This window comes from Bombus affinis, chromosome 2, assembly GCF_024516045.1.
Source record: "Bombus affinis isolate iyBomAffi1 chromosome 2, iyBomAffi1.2, whole genome shotgun sequence".
NCBI classification, from domain to species: domain Eukaryota; kingdom Metazoa; phylum Arthropoda; class Insecta; order Hymenoptera; family Apidae; genus Bombus; species Bombus affinis.
The window spans coordinates 10,965,336-10,979,182 of NC_066345.1; the positions used below are offsets into that span (position 1 = coordinate 10,965,336).

The following is a 13,847-nucleotide window of genomic DNA, read 5'->3' on the forward strand; positions in this document are numbered from 1 at the left end:
GTTCAGTCGTCTACCGCGTGCCGAGCGGCGAGGATCGTGCGCTGCCAACACTCCATTCCGAATTCCCCCCTTTCGGCTAGCTCTTCGTTCCGTTTGTCGATCGCGCGCACACCGGGGGGTCTCTCGCAGCCGGTCACGTGTCCCTCTCTCAGCCCATCTTTCTCGTGCTACAACGCGGCACGCTCGAACGGAAGCGCAGCGAACCGTACCGCGCGCGGATTCGTCATGTAATTCGAAGCTGCGAACAATTAACGCCGCTTCAGTCTTCTCTTTTTTCTTTTTTCTTTTGCCCGTGTCTCTTTTTCGACGATCAAAGAACAACCTCTCTCTGAATTCATACTTTTCTATTCTTCTGACATTTTGTTAATTTCTTTCTCTCTTTATGGTTCGTTCGATATTTTGATATTTGATTTGGAATTCTTAGAAAGAAATTGAAGATGTGAAGAGAGAGTTTGGTAATAAGATTGACAATGGGTGATAGAAGTTTTAATGAAGATTCATGAAGTTGAATGGATCTTTGATCGTGTAATTGAAGGGTGATTGGAGCGTAAGGTGGTCGTATGCTGTTTTCGTTCATCGGTGGTCGAGGGAAACGGTTCAGTGAGATGTGAGCCGAGAATGGAGCTAAAGATCAGCATATTGCTTCTGGCGCTTTTACGCCTCGCCAGCACTCTCGAGAGTAAGGATGAGTTATTTTAACCACGCGGCTTATGGTTTGTAATAGACAGCATCGAACTTCGCAGCGGGAACATTTTTTCATCGTGGACTTATGAGTCCATGGTAAATAGAGAATTCGAGCTCGAGAATTTGGAATTTCGTGCTTGAAATCCCCGAATCAAACAACGCTCCTTGTCCATAGGTACGAGAGTTTGGTCTGGCTGTTCGATTGTTATGAAGTTGTTAGTGTTTGCTTGGTCGCGAACTTTCGTCGCGTTTGCATTTGTGTTTCGCCAGAACTTTGCTTATCGCGACACGTCTTGATTTAGTTCGAGAAGCGGTCGATTAATACGACTTTTCTAACTATCGATAGTTCAGATAGAGAGTTACTGATGTTTTTTCAAAATGTTTCTCCAAAAAATGTTTTACTATAATTTTCATTACTGAATGCAAAAAAGAAAGAAAATAATGAAAATTCACAGTTCAGGAAATTATAAAAATTCCAGCGAATTTCCATGCGCTGTTTTAACAGCGAGCGGGCGCGAAGATTAACACGTAACCAAAAACTGAGCAGAATGTAAATGAACTGGTGCGTTGATTCTCGCGTCCGCGACACCGGAGGCAATTAATCATATCCCGGAAAGAGGATCGCGAAAATATGAAGCGAGCGAATTAAATTCGCGAATACGAATCACACGTTTCCCATAAAAATCTCGACAGAATACCTATAAAAAAATATTCTTCGTGATTTTTATCGTGAAAGAAACGTAAAATTTGTCAAGAATCACTCAGAATATCAAGTCAGCTTATAGATATTTGAAATTTTAAAAAATACCAGAATATTCAGAATTTGTAGAAATTTTATAGATTTGTATCGGTGCATTTTTGGAGATAACTTTTTTTATCAAATATATATAAATTCTTATTGCTCTTCGTAATCGTATGTATTAATAATAATTTAATAATTTAATAAAATATCTACTTTTACGTTTTGAATTTTTGTTAAAAGAGTTCCCGAAGATAACAGTATTTTATGCTGACTTCTCTCCAAACCCTTCTGTTTCATAGAACATACAGTGTACTGAAACTTTTGGTTTAGCAGTGTACGTGGTGAAATACTAAAAGTAAAGAAACAATTTCGTCCATTTTACATTTCGCCGCCGCAGTGTTAACAACTCGCGCGAGAACTTTACACAGAGTCGCGTTCGAAGTGTCCTCGGACATGTCCAAACATCCCCCGGGCGACAGAGATAAATTCGCGGGTTGAATTTACTCGCACAACGTTGATATTCTACAAAGCCCTGGCTCGAAATCGTGACATGTTTTCCCGCGAGTGTGACAGCGGGGATAATCGTCTCTCGGTTTACTACTTCGAGTCAAACAAGAGTCGCGATCGCCTAGCCGTGCCGGGTAATAAAGTTCTGGCTGTGACTTAGAGTGTGTGCAAGCCGGACCGAACGAATCACGAGGATAAAAGAGAAAGATAGAGAAACATGGTATGGAGACCAAGTGTAAAGACTAAGAGATCTTAAGCGAGCGGGTCCCGCTGACTGATACACGACGTAAAATCCCGTACGCATCGTTAAACCGAGCTTTACCGTTTCCATCGCGCGACGTCTAAATTTACCGTGGGCAGAATCGCGCTTTGGTCGAGGTGGGACAAACATTCGATCGCTCGAGAACGGACATCGTTTGGCTTGTTATCTGTAGTCACGATGATCGGTGAGGAACGGATCTCTCGGTGAGCACGGCTCATTTCACTCGCTGAATTAACGCTTTGCACTCCATGCACGTGTTACTCGGTTGCGACGTCCGATCTTTATCGGCTGTTCGTGGAGTTATGCGTTAACTCATTACAGACCAGATAATGAAATATTTCGTCAGAGTTGCATAAATGCAACAGAATTGAAGGACGTGGTACTTTGAAATTGGAGGAGAAACCGTAGATGAAATTCGTGCGATTGTAATGGTATAAACTTTTTATATTAGAGAATTATAGATTTCTATTGAAAAATTCGGCGGTTACATATTTAATACTCCGTAATTGGATTTTTTTTATTAAAAGAAAAAGAATAGCGATGAATTATAATTTTGTTTGAATGGATAGGAACATGTAGTAACTGTTCTAGATAGATTTATTAAGTCAGATAGAGGATGTTATGGAGGTTATAAGTGCTGTAAAAAGTAGAGAAGTGTGTGATTTTGCATCAAAGATCCTACGATTGTTTCTCGATCAGAATAATTAGGTTACGAAAGGGAACACTAGTTGATTCATGAAACTATATGAAATTAGAAGCGTCCCTGTCTTTACACTGCCACTTACTTCATTCTCTTTCAACTTTCACTTTTCCTCACGTCTGTGGCGGCCAAAGTTAAGCGCCTTAATCATTTATTCATGGTTCAAGGGAAGTTCCCTCGGCTTCCTATAATTGGATTAATCATTTAAATTCCACTTTTGTCATGCCATTCCATTGATATCGCAGAGCATCTAAAATTGTTAATGATGGAGATTTGTTGAAACAAAAGATTCACGATATAAATTTTACGTAAATTTCAGGTGAACTTCACCCTTTGCTTCTAGACACGAAGGAGGAGGAAGACGCGGAGGAAGATGACGAAGAAAATTATTCGGTAGATGACTACGATTATGGTGACTACGAAAGTGCAACTATAAACAGCGATATCGATCTTATCGCTGGTGGCTCGTTGCCGATCTTCCTAGCGGAACCCGTTGACACATTCGTAGTCAAAGGGAAACCGGCTACCCTTCATTGCCGCGCAGCACACGCTCTTCAGGTACGCAAAATAATAGGGTCGCAATAGGGTCAGGTCGCAATCATACAGAGAAGGCACATATCGTTATTAATCGAAAATCTTCAGATGGTATCATATTTCACTGCTAGCATAGTGAAGAAAAATTTCTTCTTTATGGAACCTACATCTCCCCTTAGTAATAGAGTATAGTAATAAGAGTTAAACTCCTTTCGCGTAACATTAGCATACCTTCTAAAAACGTGACAAACTTTAAAGAATTCAGTACATACCGCAGCTTATCTCCACCTTCTACATTTGTTCCAATTCCTTCATAAAAACTGAAAATTACAGTAGTTCATCGTACAACGCCTTTGCGACAAATAAGCCCCTTAATCTGCCAAGTTACAGCTTCTCCATTACACAATGAAATTCGTAAAATAGAGCGTCGAAGAGGCGTAGTAAAGAGGCAAATAGTCGTCGCTTTTGCATCCAAGAGGAGGTTTTTGGCTCGGTGGGTTCCGTGTTTCGCACGTTGTTCGCGGAACAGGCCAGGTCCAAGCGCCGTCGCCCCGTCATTTTCCTCTTCGCCCTTATTAACCACTCGAAAAACCTCTACCCACCACGTGGACGACCGTTGGTCTCTGACCCTTTTCACGCGCCGCCAATTACTACCTTATTCTAGTCGTCTTATTCGAACCGTGCTGCATTGCAGGTGTATTTTCGCTGTAACGGTGACCGGGCTGAACGTTCGCAGCACCAGGATTTTGTCGACCCTCGTACCGGAACGAGGGTCGTCGAGGTCGAGTTGAACGTGACGAGGAACGAGGTCGAGGAGTACTTCGGTAGGGAGAGGTTCAAGTGCGAGTGCGTGGCATGGTCGGGACCAGGTCAGATTCGAGGGCAGCCTGCTACGGTTGAGGTCGCTTGTAAGTAGAGAACACTCCAATCTATCCATTCGGCGCTCTCTCTTTTCCTCTTCGAGCTTTTCTTCGGTCACTCAGCTTTCGATCGTCCCTTTTCATGTATGTGCCACTTTCCACGCTTGATTCTTGAATCCTGCAAAAGTCTTTGGGATTCCATTGAATCTTGCTTTTTTCAAGATATGGTTACGAATGGATCGTGGATTTTTGTGAATAATTGCATAGGAAAAGACATATTTCATTGGATATAATTCATCGAATTTGATATAATGCATGCATATATAATGTACAGTAGACACCGAATACGTAATACGCGAGGGTAGTAACGCATAAATAGATGATTCAATACCAGAAATAATAAATTTACTCTGCCTCAATTTGGTCAGTTGCTCGACGTTCCCCACGGTACCCCTATTTGTTCCACTATAAATACAATGCCAGCTCAATATAGATAGAAGTAGATTGAGTCTGACAGATCAGACAGCCTCCAATCAATTTGTCCAAATCAGATATCTTCTTCCCAAAATAAGTTTCCAAAAAAGAAAATTTCTTTTTACTACCAAATTAAACTCTCGAAAATATATCTCTTGAAAAGCTTGATACTAAACTTTTATTGCTACACCGAGTTGTTCCATTAAAGACAGGGTGTTACGATGTAATTGAAACGAACGTTCGTCGAGTAATAGTCTCCATAATTCCAACCATATGACGAAAAAAAGAGAAAAGATACGTAATGCAAAACAAAAAGGGGCGACGAGGGTGAACACAGAGAGGGTGAAAACGAATTAACTCGCAATTGTAGCACGTATTCGAGCGAACGATGAAAGAAGGATTTAGGTCGTGCAGAGAAAACGGCCGGGAGCAACTAGCACCTAGAATCGGCCATAAAATGTAACTTCATTAACCCGATTAGAGCGAGCCAACTCTCGAACAGGGGTTTTCGAGATACCCGCCGCGAAATTCACTCCCATAAGCTTCGCTGTCGGCGAGGGTTAGTCGGTAGTGGCGCAGAGGGATGCCGCGTTCGCTTGTTTTCATCGAATATCTCGTGACGCGTAAACCGAGCCCAAAATCTAATCGATATTCTATTGCAAAGCAAACACCTGTGAATATAGAAACGTTGCGCTACCTTTCGACTACCCTTTGTTTTATCCTCTCTTTTCTCTTTTTCTTCTTTTTTTCGTGGGGGTGGAGACAACAACGGTGTATTGTTACCATGCAAATCGGAACGGTAACCTATGAACCGCAATGACGCCAGATGCATAACAATGTGAGACGACTTGCGATTTTTGAACTGATTTTACTTTTGATGGCGATTTTATTGGTTATTTGGTATGAGGAAAATTTAGAAGACCGTAAATGATCGAACGATTTTTAAAAATATATATGTTATAAGTCGGTGAATTCATTTTACAATCAGGTATATTCAAAGCTTAATATAAAATATATGTTTGTATCGAAGAAAGCAAAGATTACTTTGAAATGTTAGAGACATTTTCAAATATCTCTTTTTAGATAGCGTATTTCGTTCGAAACATTTGTTTTGATGACCTATAGTTTACAAAATAATTGGATGCACAGATTGAAATGAACAGATCGATTTTTATCATGGATGAAAAATAAAATTGGACGAAGGCTACTCTATTAGTGAACAAACCTCTTGACTTTCTCAGTGCAAAGATCTTCGCTGTAGAAGTGTGTTGAAGTTGTTGATCATACGAAATCATTTTTTAAGTCCAAAGGGATACAATCTTATTCTTTCTTCATCACGCTATATTATATTTAAAACATTTGCTTGAGTACCAGGCTTCGTTATAAAAATATCTTGAATTTGGCCGATCCTACAGAAACATTTTTAAAGTGCAAAGGATTCAAATCTCACATTTCGTTCTCAAAACATTATATTGAATCTAAAATACTTTCTTGAGCACGAAGTCATGTCATGCTCTCAAACAAACAGAAGTAGCCAGTATCATCTTTCCAAAACCAGCCTCCAAGCTTCTCCTATCCCCGCGCTTCCTTCACAGAGATTGGAGATACCATCGGCGCTCTCTTCGCGCGCAGATAAAACCGAACAGAGAGTTGCCACAGGCGGAAGTTCAAGAGTCGAAAGAGCAATTTTCGCCAGACGCGTCGCGGTGCGCAAACACGCGAGAGACAAACAGGACGTAGAATTAAATTCGTATTTGCGAGCAAACAGGAAACGGACGTGCTTTCGAAATTGAATACGCGGGACGCTATTGATCGTGATGGCGTTTCGTCGCGAAACACGGCGTCGTTTCGCGCCGCGATCCACCTGAGGAAATCGAGCTTGGATTAATCCTGCGGTAATTTCGTTGCACGCCTCGAAACGATGATTCGCCGCGAGAACGCAGCTTAATTTCACGGCTGAAATTCCTGGAAAGCACCCGGCGAAACCGCGTACCAACACGCGAGCATGGCTCCTAAGAAACTCGCCGAGGAAATTACGCGGAAAATCTGACAACAAAATCATTCTCTTTCCAGTTTGTCCGGACTCGTTCGCTTTAAAAACAAAGCATTCTTTTAATGAGAGAGTTTAATCTTTATGGTAGTTCATTTTCGCACAATCGTAGCTGGAGAATCCAATTACCGAAGAAGTATGATGTGCTAATTAAAATTAATGATTGAACGCTATGATTGATTCGCGAGATCGTCTCATTTCCGCTTGTATGAATGTTATTACGATCTTTGTAACTCAGTGAATTACAAAGGATATGAACTTGTAATTTGTCCTATTTCTTCTAAAAGGCAAAACAATTTCTCGTATAATTTCGACTTAATTTAAATCAAGGAATTCTTTACACCCTATTTGCACCACAAATTATAACACGCCACGTACAACGCGACCGCGATCTCCATCTAATCGGTTCATACTCCCCATTCACGAACGTACTAAAAGCATCCGTGATAGTGATACGGGGTCAAAGGTAGTCTAGACGGTCTAACAGAGGGCAAGAATGTAACCGGTGGATCGGGAGCACGCTCTTGCTTACCAGTCCCTCCCTTCGCGATATAAAAGCGTCTATTTTTCCGTGGATCCACAGCGAATAATATGCTGTTGGCTATCCAGAATGGCAACCCTCGCGGATCGAGCAAAATCTTTTTCCTGACCGGTGCAAAGAGGCTCTGCTCGAGTGCGGAGCATAGAGTCGCGGTCCATGAAAGCGCCCTTGCATTTATATACGCGGCCTAATATCGCTGAGTGGCCTGCTCCCTCGCTGCTGTTTCCCCGCGCCCTTGTGTCTCGTCGAGTTCTCGTGCCTCGTGTTTCCGGACGAATATTAAAAAAAGCCCGCCACTGCGCGGTGGTCCTCGTGTGCAGACCTGAAGAAGCACTTCCTGTCGCCGCCGTACTCGCTGTCCGTAGAAGCTGGCCGAAACGCGGAACTTCGTTGCACGCCACCCTTAGGCGTGCCACAACCGAAAGTCTACTGGCTGAAAAATGGCACGCCTCTCGATGCAATGACCAGCTCCACTCCGGTCTCTTCTATGGCGGACAGCATCCCCAACGACGTGACAGCGGCCAACAACTTCGTTCAAACCGTAGATGGACACCTGATCCTGGGGAAGGCCGAGCTGAGGCATCAGGGGAATTATTCGTGCGTCGCTGAGAACATCGCTGCCAGGCGGGTCAGTGAACCGGCAGTGCTGACGGTTTATGGTGAGACCTCTTGCTCATTCCGTGGGACCCATGAATATTGCATTAAATCGCGGATCAGAGCGAACGTAATTAGAAACGATGATCGCATATCGAGGGATAATTAAGCGTAACGCAGATACGGGCCAGGGAAGAGGGGTAGGAGAATGAGACGGAGTCTGGGTAGACAATAAGGGGGAATCGGTGGTGTGTTGCGTGAGAGATTGTAGTCTAAGTTCGCGGCAGAGGACTGATGCTAATTGTTGTTCCTGAAGGAGTTTAATGAGATTCCCGTAATTTCGTTCACTTCTGTCGAAACGCTTGCTGACGTTCCAATGCGTTTATTGTTTGTTCCGGAACTTCCTAATCGGAGAATGTATCTGAAATCTCGCCAAGAAGAGTAAATATGAATTGTTTTCTATTCTATAGCTTTAGTTCTTTCGCCTACTACCTTAGTAAGACGTCGTTCGCTTCTTTTCAAACCACTTCAAGGGCGAAATTTCTCTTGAGTTATTGATGATTCAACTGATAATTTTTATACTTCTAAATTTTCAAAAAATTGGATGTGAGACCTTGCTTCACTCGTGAATGATCCAATATGCTTAAGAAGATTATTGTTGATTATTACAATTATAATGATCATCATTTAATAATACATATTACATGTCTATCATCCTATATATATGCTACACATAGTCAAGATTCGAGGAAACTCTTTCAACAATAGAACGTAGCAGGTTGAAATGCTATAGGGTTAATGCTCAAATTACCGTTTCACCTCGTCATTCTTTTTTTTTTTGCAAACGCGACACTCTTTTCCAATACAACGTTCCACCCATTTTGAAAACGTTCCCAGTGAACGGCGGGTGGTCTTCCTGGTCAGGATGGTCAGACTGCAGCACCCGTTGCGGCCGAGGTGTACAAAAGAGAACACGAACGTGCACGAATCCCGCAGCCATGAATGGAGGTCAAGCCTGTCCAGGTCCACTGACGCAGAGGGTCGAGTGCAATCCCTCCTGTCCCGGTAAGACCGACAGAACCAACCAATTACAAAACAATTACAACGATACCACTCCATACCTGTGTCTCTATAACCAACTATGTAATTCCTCTCTGTAACTCAAAACAGTCTTGTTTCTTGTCCCATCGACGAAACGATCAAAGACGAGCCTCGTCGTCAAAAGCGTACACAGAACACAACGAGATGTAATCATTTGGTCCCCGTTGGCTGCAGGATACATCTGATAACCAAGATTTAATCGGAATTTTCAAGTTCACCCGTTGCTTTCAGCGGTCGACGGCAGATGGTCAAGCTGGTCCTCGTGGTCCGCATGCGGTCTCGATTGTTCCAGAGTAAGAAGGAGATCTTGCAACGACCCCCCGGCGAGCAATGGTGGTCGTCCCTGTCAAGGCAAGGACGTCATCGTCGAGTCTTGTTCCATGGATCGATGTAGTGGTGAGCTCCAGCTGCGTTTGCCTCCTTTTTTCGTTGCTTCTCTTCTTCTTTTTCGTTGTGTCTTTTTGTTTTTTGATATTCTCGTGACCAGGGCAGCAACGAACAATTTATTACGAGCGAACGGACTTCCCTTGTCCGGCGTCACGTCCGATGGTCGTCGTTCGCGGTTCCATGCGAGCCGCAAAGATACGATTTAAATTAATAATGACTCGCAGAAAGACCCTGGTCCTTTATTTGCTGGGGTCAAATAGGGCCGAAAGCGTGCGTTGTAACCTCCTTCGATTAACCGGTCGTTGGACGCAAATATTTCCATTGTTCAGTGACAGACGGTACATCGTTGGCAGAGGTCGAATTAAATTTTCAACCGATGAATTGTCGGCGTGGAACGCGATGAATTAATACTGTAATAGAATTAACAGAATGGTCGAAATTATTAATTTGTAATTATGCATAGAAATTTTGTGAATTTATAATGGTATATTCGTGAGAACTTGATTGACTTTTTATAGAGTTTTACATGGCCATCAGAATACTGTACTGGAAATAACTATTCATGATATTACAATAATAATTCATATATTTACAATAAGGTAGACGAGCTATCCTTGTAAATTTGTTAGAAGAACTTTCGAAATTTGTGTTATGTAGCAGATGATAGGCATTTTGAACTATTCTATCATTATTTCCCACGTTTCTTTTTTATTGTGGAAAATATACATTCCTAGTTTTCATCACTATATCTCCTGATAGCTACGAAATGTGTACAAGAAAGTTATATATATATATATATTCTTTCTATTCTCTTACATTTTACTTTTTCATATACTCTTCATTTATATTTCTTTCGTACAAGATTTATGATCCAGTCGGCGGTACGTCTGAAAATAAGAACAATGGTACATCAACCGCGACTATTCAGCTTATAACATCGCGGATAAGTAATTAGTTACTCGTGTTCCTCAGACTTTCTCAGATCACGTCTGTCCGTTCATGAAATAAGTCACATTTTTCGTGCTATCGCATGCAGCTTTGGGACAGGACGACCCGCGAGTCTTCAAGGAAGGTAAATTCCACTGCACAGAACAGTTCTACCCATAGAAAATCAGTTTGAAAGCCGTCGTTTCCCTCAGCAACCAGGGCGATCGATCGTAGAAACATAGTGGCACTCTGCATCACTCTCATCGTAGCAGCGATCGTTCTGGCATCATTACTCATCTTCATGTTCCGTTTTATGCGTCGGAAAGAACGAATAGAAGCCCTTTATGGGATAGCCAGGTTAGACTTTCGTCGTCCAGAAGATTTAGCTAAATCGGTCGTCTCGAAGAACGATCGTTCGGTTCTTTCTGTGGACAGGCGGCTGGAACAGGTGATAGACGAGTCAAACGCATCTAGGATGCCTAGGTAAACAACCCTCAGGAATTAAACCCATTTCGATGCTTGTTCCTCGTTGAAAGTCTTTCTGATGGCAGATCTTGCTCGGAGCACCACTACGACGTGCCGCAGCTTTCACTGCCTTCGACCACAAGGCCATCGCCTAGTTCTTCCGTCGCCAGGTCCTCCTGTAGGAACTCCCAGCGTGGCAAAGGCTTATCTGATAACGAGGAAGGCCGATCATCTCGTAAGAAACGAGTACCATCAACTCGAACACGACGATCGAGAAACAGATAGTAAACGGACCTGGTAATATCTGGTCTTTAGGTTCCACCTGCCAGGCGAACCAGGAGAGCAACAACGAGGACGACGACGACCACGACGACGAGGAGAGACCTGGAGAAGACGACAGAAGCCACGAAGATGGATTCATCGTGAGAGCTGTGGTCGATGATCAAGGCGCTCTTCTGGTGGTTCCAGAAGTTGGAGTTTCGATGTCCATCCCAGAAGGAGCCATTTCTCGTGGAAGAAGACACGGTCTACACTTGGCCGTTCTAGGAGACGATTCACTGAGACCTGTTCTACCAACTGGTTTGACTCTACTATCAGCAATAGTGGCTTGTGGTCCGAATGGAATCGACCTGGTGAAGCCTGTGATCCTCCAGTTTGAACACTGTGCCGAATTGAGGACTGGAAACTGGGAACTGAGTCTCTGGTCCACGGATTTTGACTTAGAGACAAAGTCTAACAACTCGAGCAATTCGTCTACCAGTTCTAGTCTCGCTTCTGGTTCTATATGGAGGAAGATTCTTACACTGGGAGGCGAACCTATAAATCTCCCTGGGCAACCATTTGCACAGTTAGATCATTCTGGAGTGTTTTTGGTTACTGAGAGTCCTAGTGTGTATGCCGTCGCTGGAGAGAATTCTGTGGTCGCGCCTGGATTAGCAGTGAAGAGAATTTGTGTTGCTGTGTTTCTGTCTCGCGAGAAGGATCACATCAGGTGCCATATAATGGAGGACACGAAGGCTGCCTTTAAGCTTGTAGTGGAACAGGTTGACTTTTAACATTATTTCTCACTGTTGGGTTAAACTCCAAACATTTCGTTTAGAAAATGACACTTTCCAAACCCTAAATTTGCTTCTACACATCGTTTCATTTGATTCAGACATGACCATATCTTTTTATCGATTAATTTTTCATTTTTTGCTAGTTAGTTTAAAAAAAATGACAGTTTCAACAATTATAGAGAAATTTTGGAGAAATGAAACATACATTTATTTGGTACTTCATTTATGATACAGCGTTTATTTCATATTTTCCATTGTTAGAATTCTTTTCAGACGCCATTTTACTTTGTAAATAACACTTACAAGTCATTAAGTGTTGCTTGAGATTCCTCAAATTCGTACAGGAACGACGATTAGGCGGTTCCCGAATCGACCACGGAGCGCTAGGCTTCAGAGCAGGTGGTTCACCGCTTCGAATCGACTTAGAAGACAGAGAAAGCGGGTTCGTCGAACGTCAAGAGGTTCCACATCGTCGAATCTGGTCGTCGACGAGAACCAGTGTGAGAAGATCCTTCAGGATCGAGAAAACCGTTGGCGATCTAAGGCTCAGCTTCGAGCTGCGAGTCTGTCAATGTGGTTTCGAAGAGCATGCGCTCTTCCTGAGAATCGACCTGGACTTGATGAAGAGAAATACTTCTAGTGGAAAGAGAGCCACGAAGTCTGAATCATCCATCGTTTTGCGTGGGAAGAATTCGAACAGGTCGACCGAATCAATTGTTCCCAGACCATTCAGGTATCACTCGATGTCCTTTCTATTTTCTTAATTTACACGTAGTTTAATAATTCTGGATAATTTTATTCGCTGAAGATTTTCTAAGACGCTAAGAAAACAGTTGTGTCAGTGTCTCGATCCGCCAAGTGCGCGAGGAAACGATTGGAGAATGTTAGCGCAGAGACTTCAAGTAGATCGGTGAGAATTTGTTAACTGTTTTTGTGAAAAGATGAAGGAAGACAGAAGGTTGCAATTATCGATGATTTTATGCAGATACGTTGATTACTTTGCAACAAAATCCAGTCCAACAGAGCACATTTTGGATCTTTGGGAGGCAAAACATCAGGAAGCTACGGCTCTCGCGGATCTTTTGAATCATTTAAGACTGATGGGACGCGTGGACGCTGCCAATGTCCTCGAAAGTCGCCTAGGTCCATGGATCTAACATCCACTGCCCATTAAGCAAACATTCGTTTATAATTTTACAATGTTTTGTACATATAAGAGAGTCGAAGTCTATATTATGGATAAGAGGAATCAATGTAGAATCACGTTGTATAGAGGCAACGACCGTGTTTGTACATAAAGCTCGTTTATAGTAAGCGCTGGTTCTTACTACATTACAGCCCTAAAACATTCCTATTACTGGTCTGTAAAAATTCCTTTTATCCCCTTCTTTATTTGCAGTTGAGGAAATCGAAACAAATATATGTTACAATTTCATATTCGTAACTCGCATGATCGTATAAGTTTTTTGGTGGCTTTTTCAATCACCATGAAGACGAAGACACAATGTTTTACAAGCATTACTCTTTTCTACAAGTTCAATGAAAATTTGTCTTGGTATGACTTGACTTCTAATCACTCCTTACCTCTACCAATCCTTAATAGTATCATCTGTTTCAGTGTTCTTCTTAACTTTAGCTTCAAGAATCTGCAAAATCTCTAGTCCCTCACAAACACCAGTCTGAATAAAAGAAAGAAGAAAAAATTCTGTCATCTAGATTTCATACTGTCTACTCCATTAAACAACATCTTTTTCCATTTATTCTTCAACACCCTCAGTTGCTATATCATTCGTATCGATCTTCCACTACAACGATTCTCAAGTACTTGTCAACGACAGCCATTACCAGCCTCCTAAAGCTAACCGATCCTAACGCAGAATCCTAGTTCACCAGTTCTGATCTACCGAAGATCCGTAAGATGTCAGCCCGCAACAATACAACAGGAAGATCGGAAGTAGCGA

At 42.4% G+C, this 13,847-nt stretch overlaps 1 protein-coding gene across 2 annotated transcripts; it reads left to right on the top strand.

The window, feature by feature from the left end:
- The first annotated feature begins 5 nt into the window (after positions 1 to 5).
- LOC126928911 (netrin receptor UNC5B-like) lies at positions 6 to 13,200 on the top strand. Of its 2 annotated transcripts, XM_050744786.1 has the most exons (14): positions 6 to 227; positions 425 to 679; positions 3,215 to 3,453; positions 4,124 to 4,337; positions 7,675 to 8,013; positions 8,846 to 9,013; positions 9,281 to 9,445; positions 10,473 to 10,508; positions 10,576 to 10,846; positions 10,915 to 11,063; positions 11,144 to 11,871; positions 12,231 to 12,619; positions 12,695 to 12,796; positions 12,872 to 13,200. In XM_050744786.1, exons 2-14 carry the CDS (start codon positions 619 to 621, stop codon positions 13,041 to 13,043), a joined length of 3,033 nt encoding a protein of 1,010 aa, XP_050600743.1. In that variant the 5' UTR covers positions 6 to 227; positions 425 to 618; the 3' UTR covers positions 13,044 to 13,200. The 2 variants fall into 2 exon arrangements, with proteins under 2 accessions (XP_050600743.1, XP_050600744.1); XM_050744787.1 differs by having other exon boundaries at positions 6 to 679; positions 3,239 to 3,453.
- The last annotated feature ends 647 nt before the right edge of the window (positions 13,201 to 13,847 follow it).

Excerpts from the sequence above, each read along its gene's own strand:
- LOC126928911 (XM_050744786.1), top strand. The coding sequence starts at position 619 with ATGGAGCTAAAGATCAGCATATTGCTTCTGGCGCTTTTACGCCTCGCC. Across the intron at positions 8,014-8,845 it reads GGCAGTGCTGACGGTTTATG|TGAACGGCGGGTGGTCTTCC; the intron begins GTGAGACCTCTT and ends AAACGTTCCCAG. Across the intron at positions 12,797-12,871 it reads CAGAGACTTCAAGTAGATCG|ATACGTTGATTACTTTGCAA; the intron begins GTGAGAATTTGT and ends GATTTTATGCAG.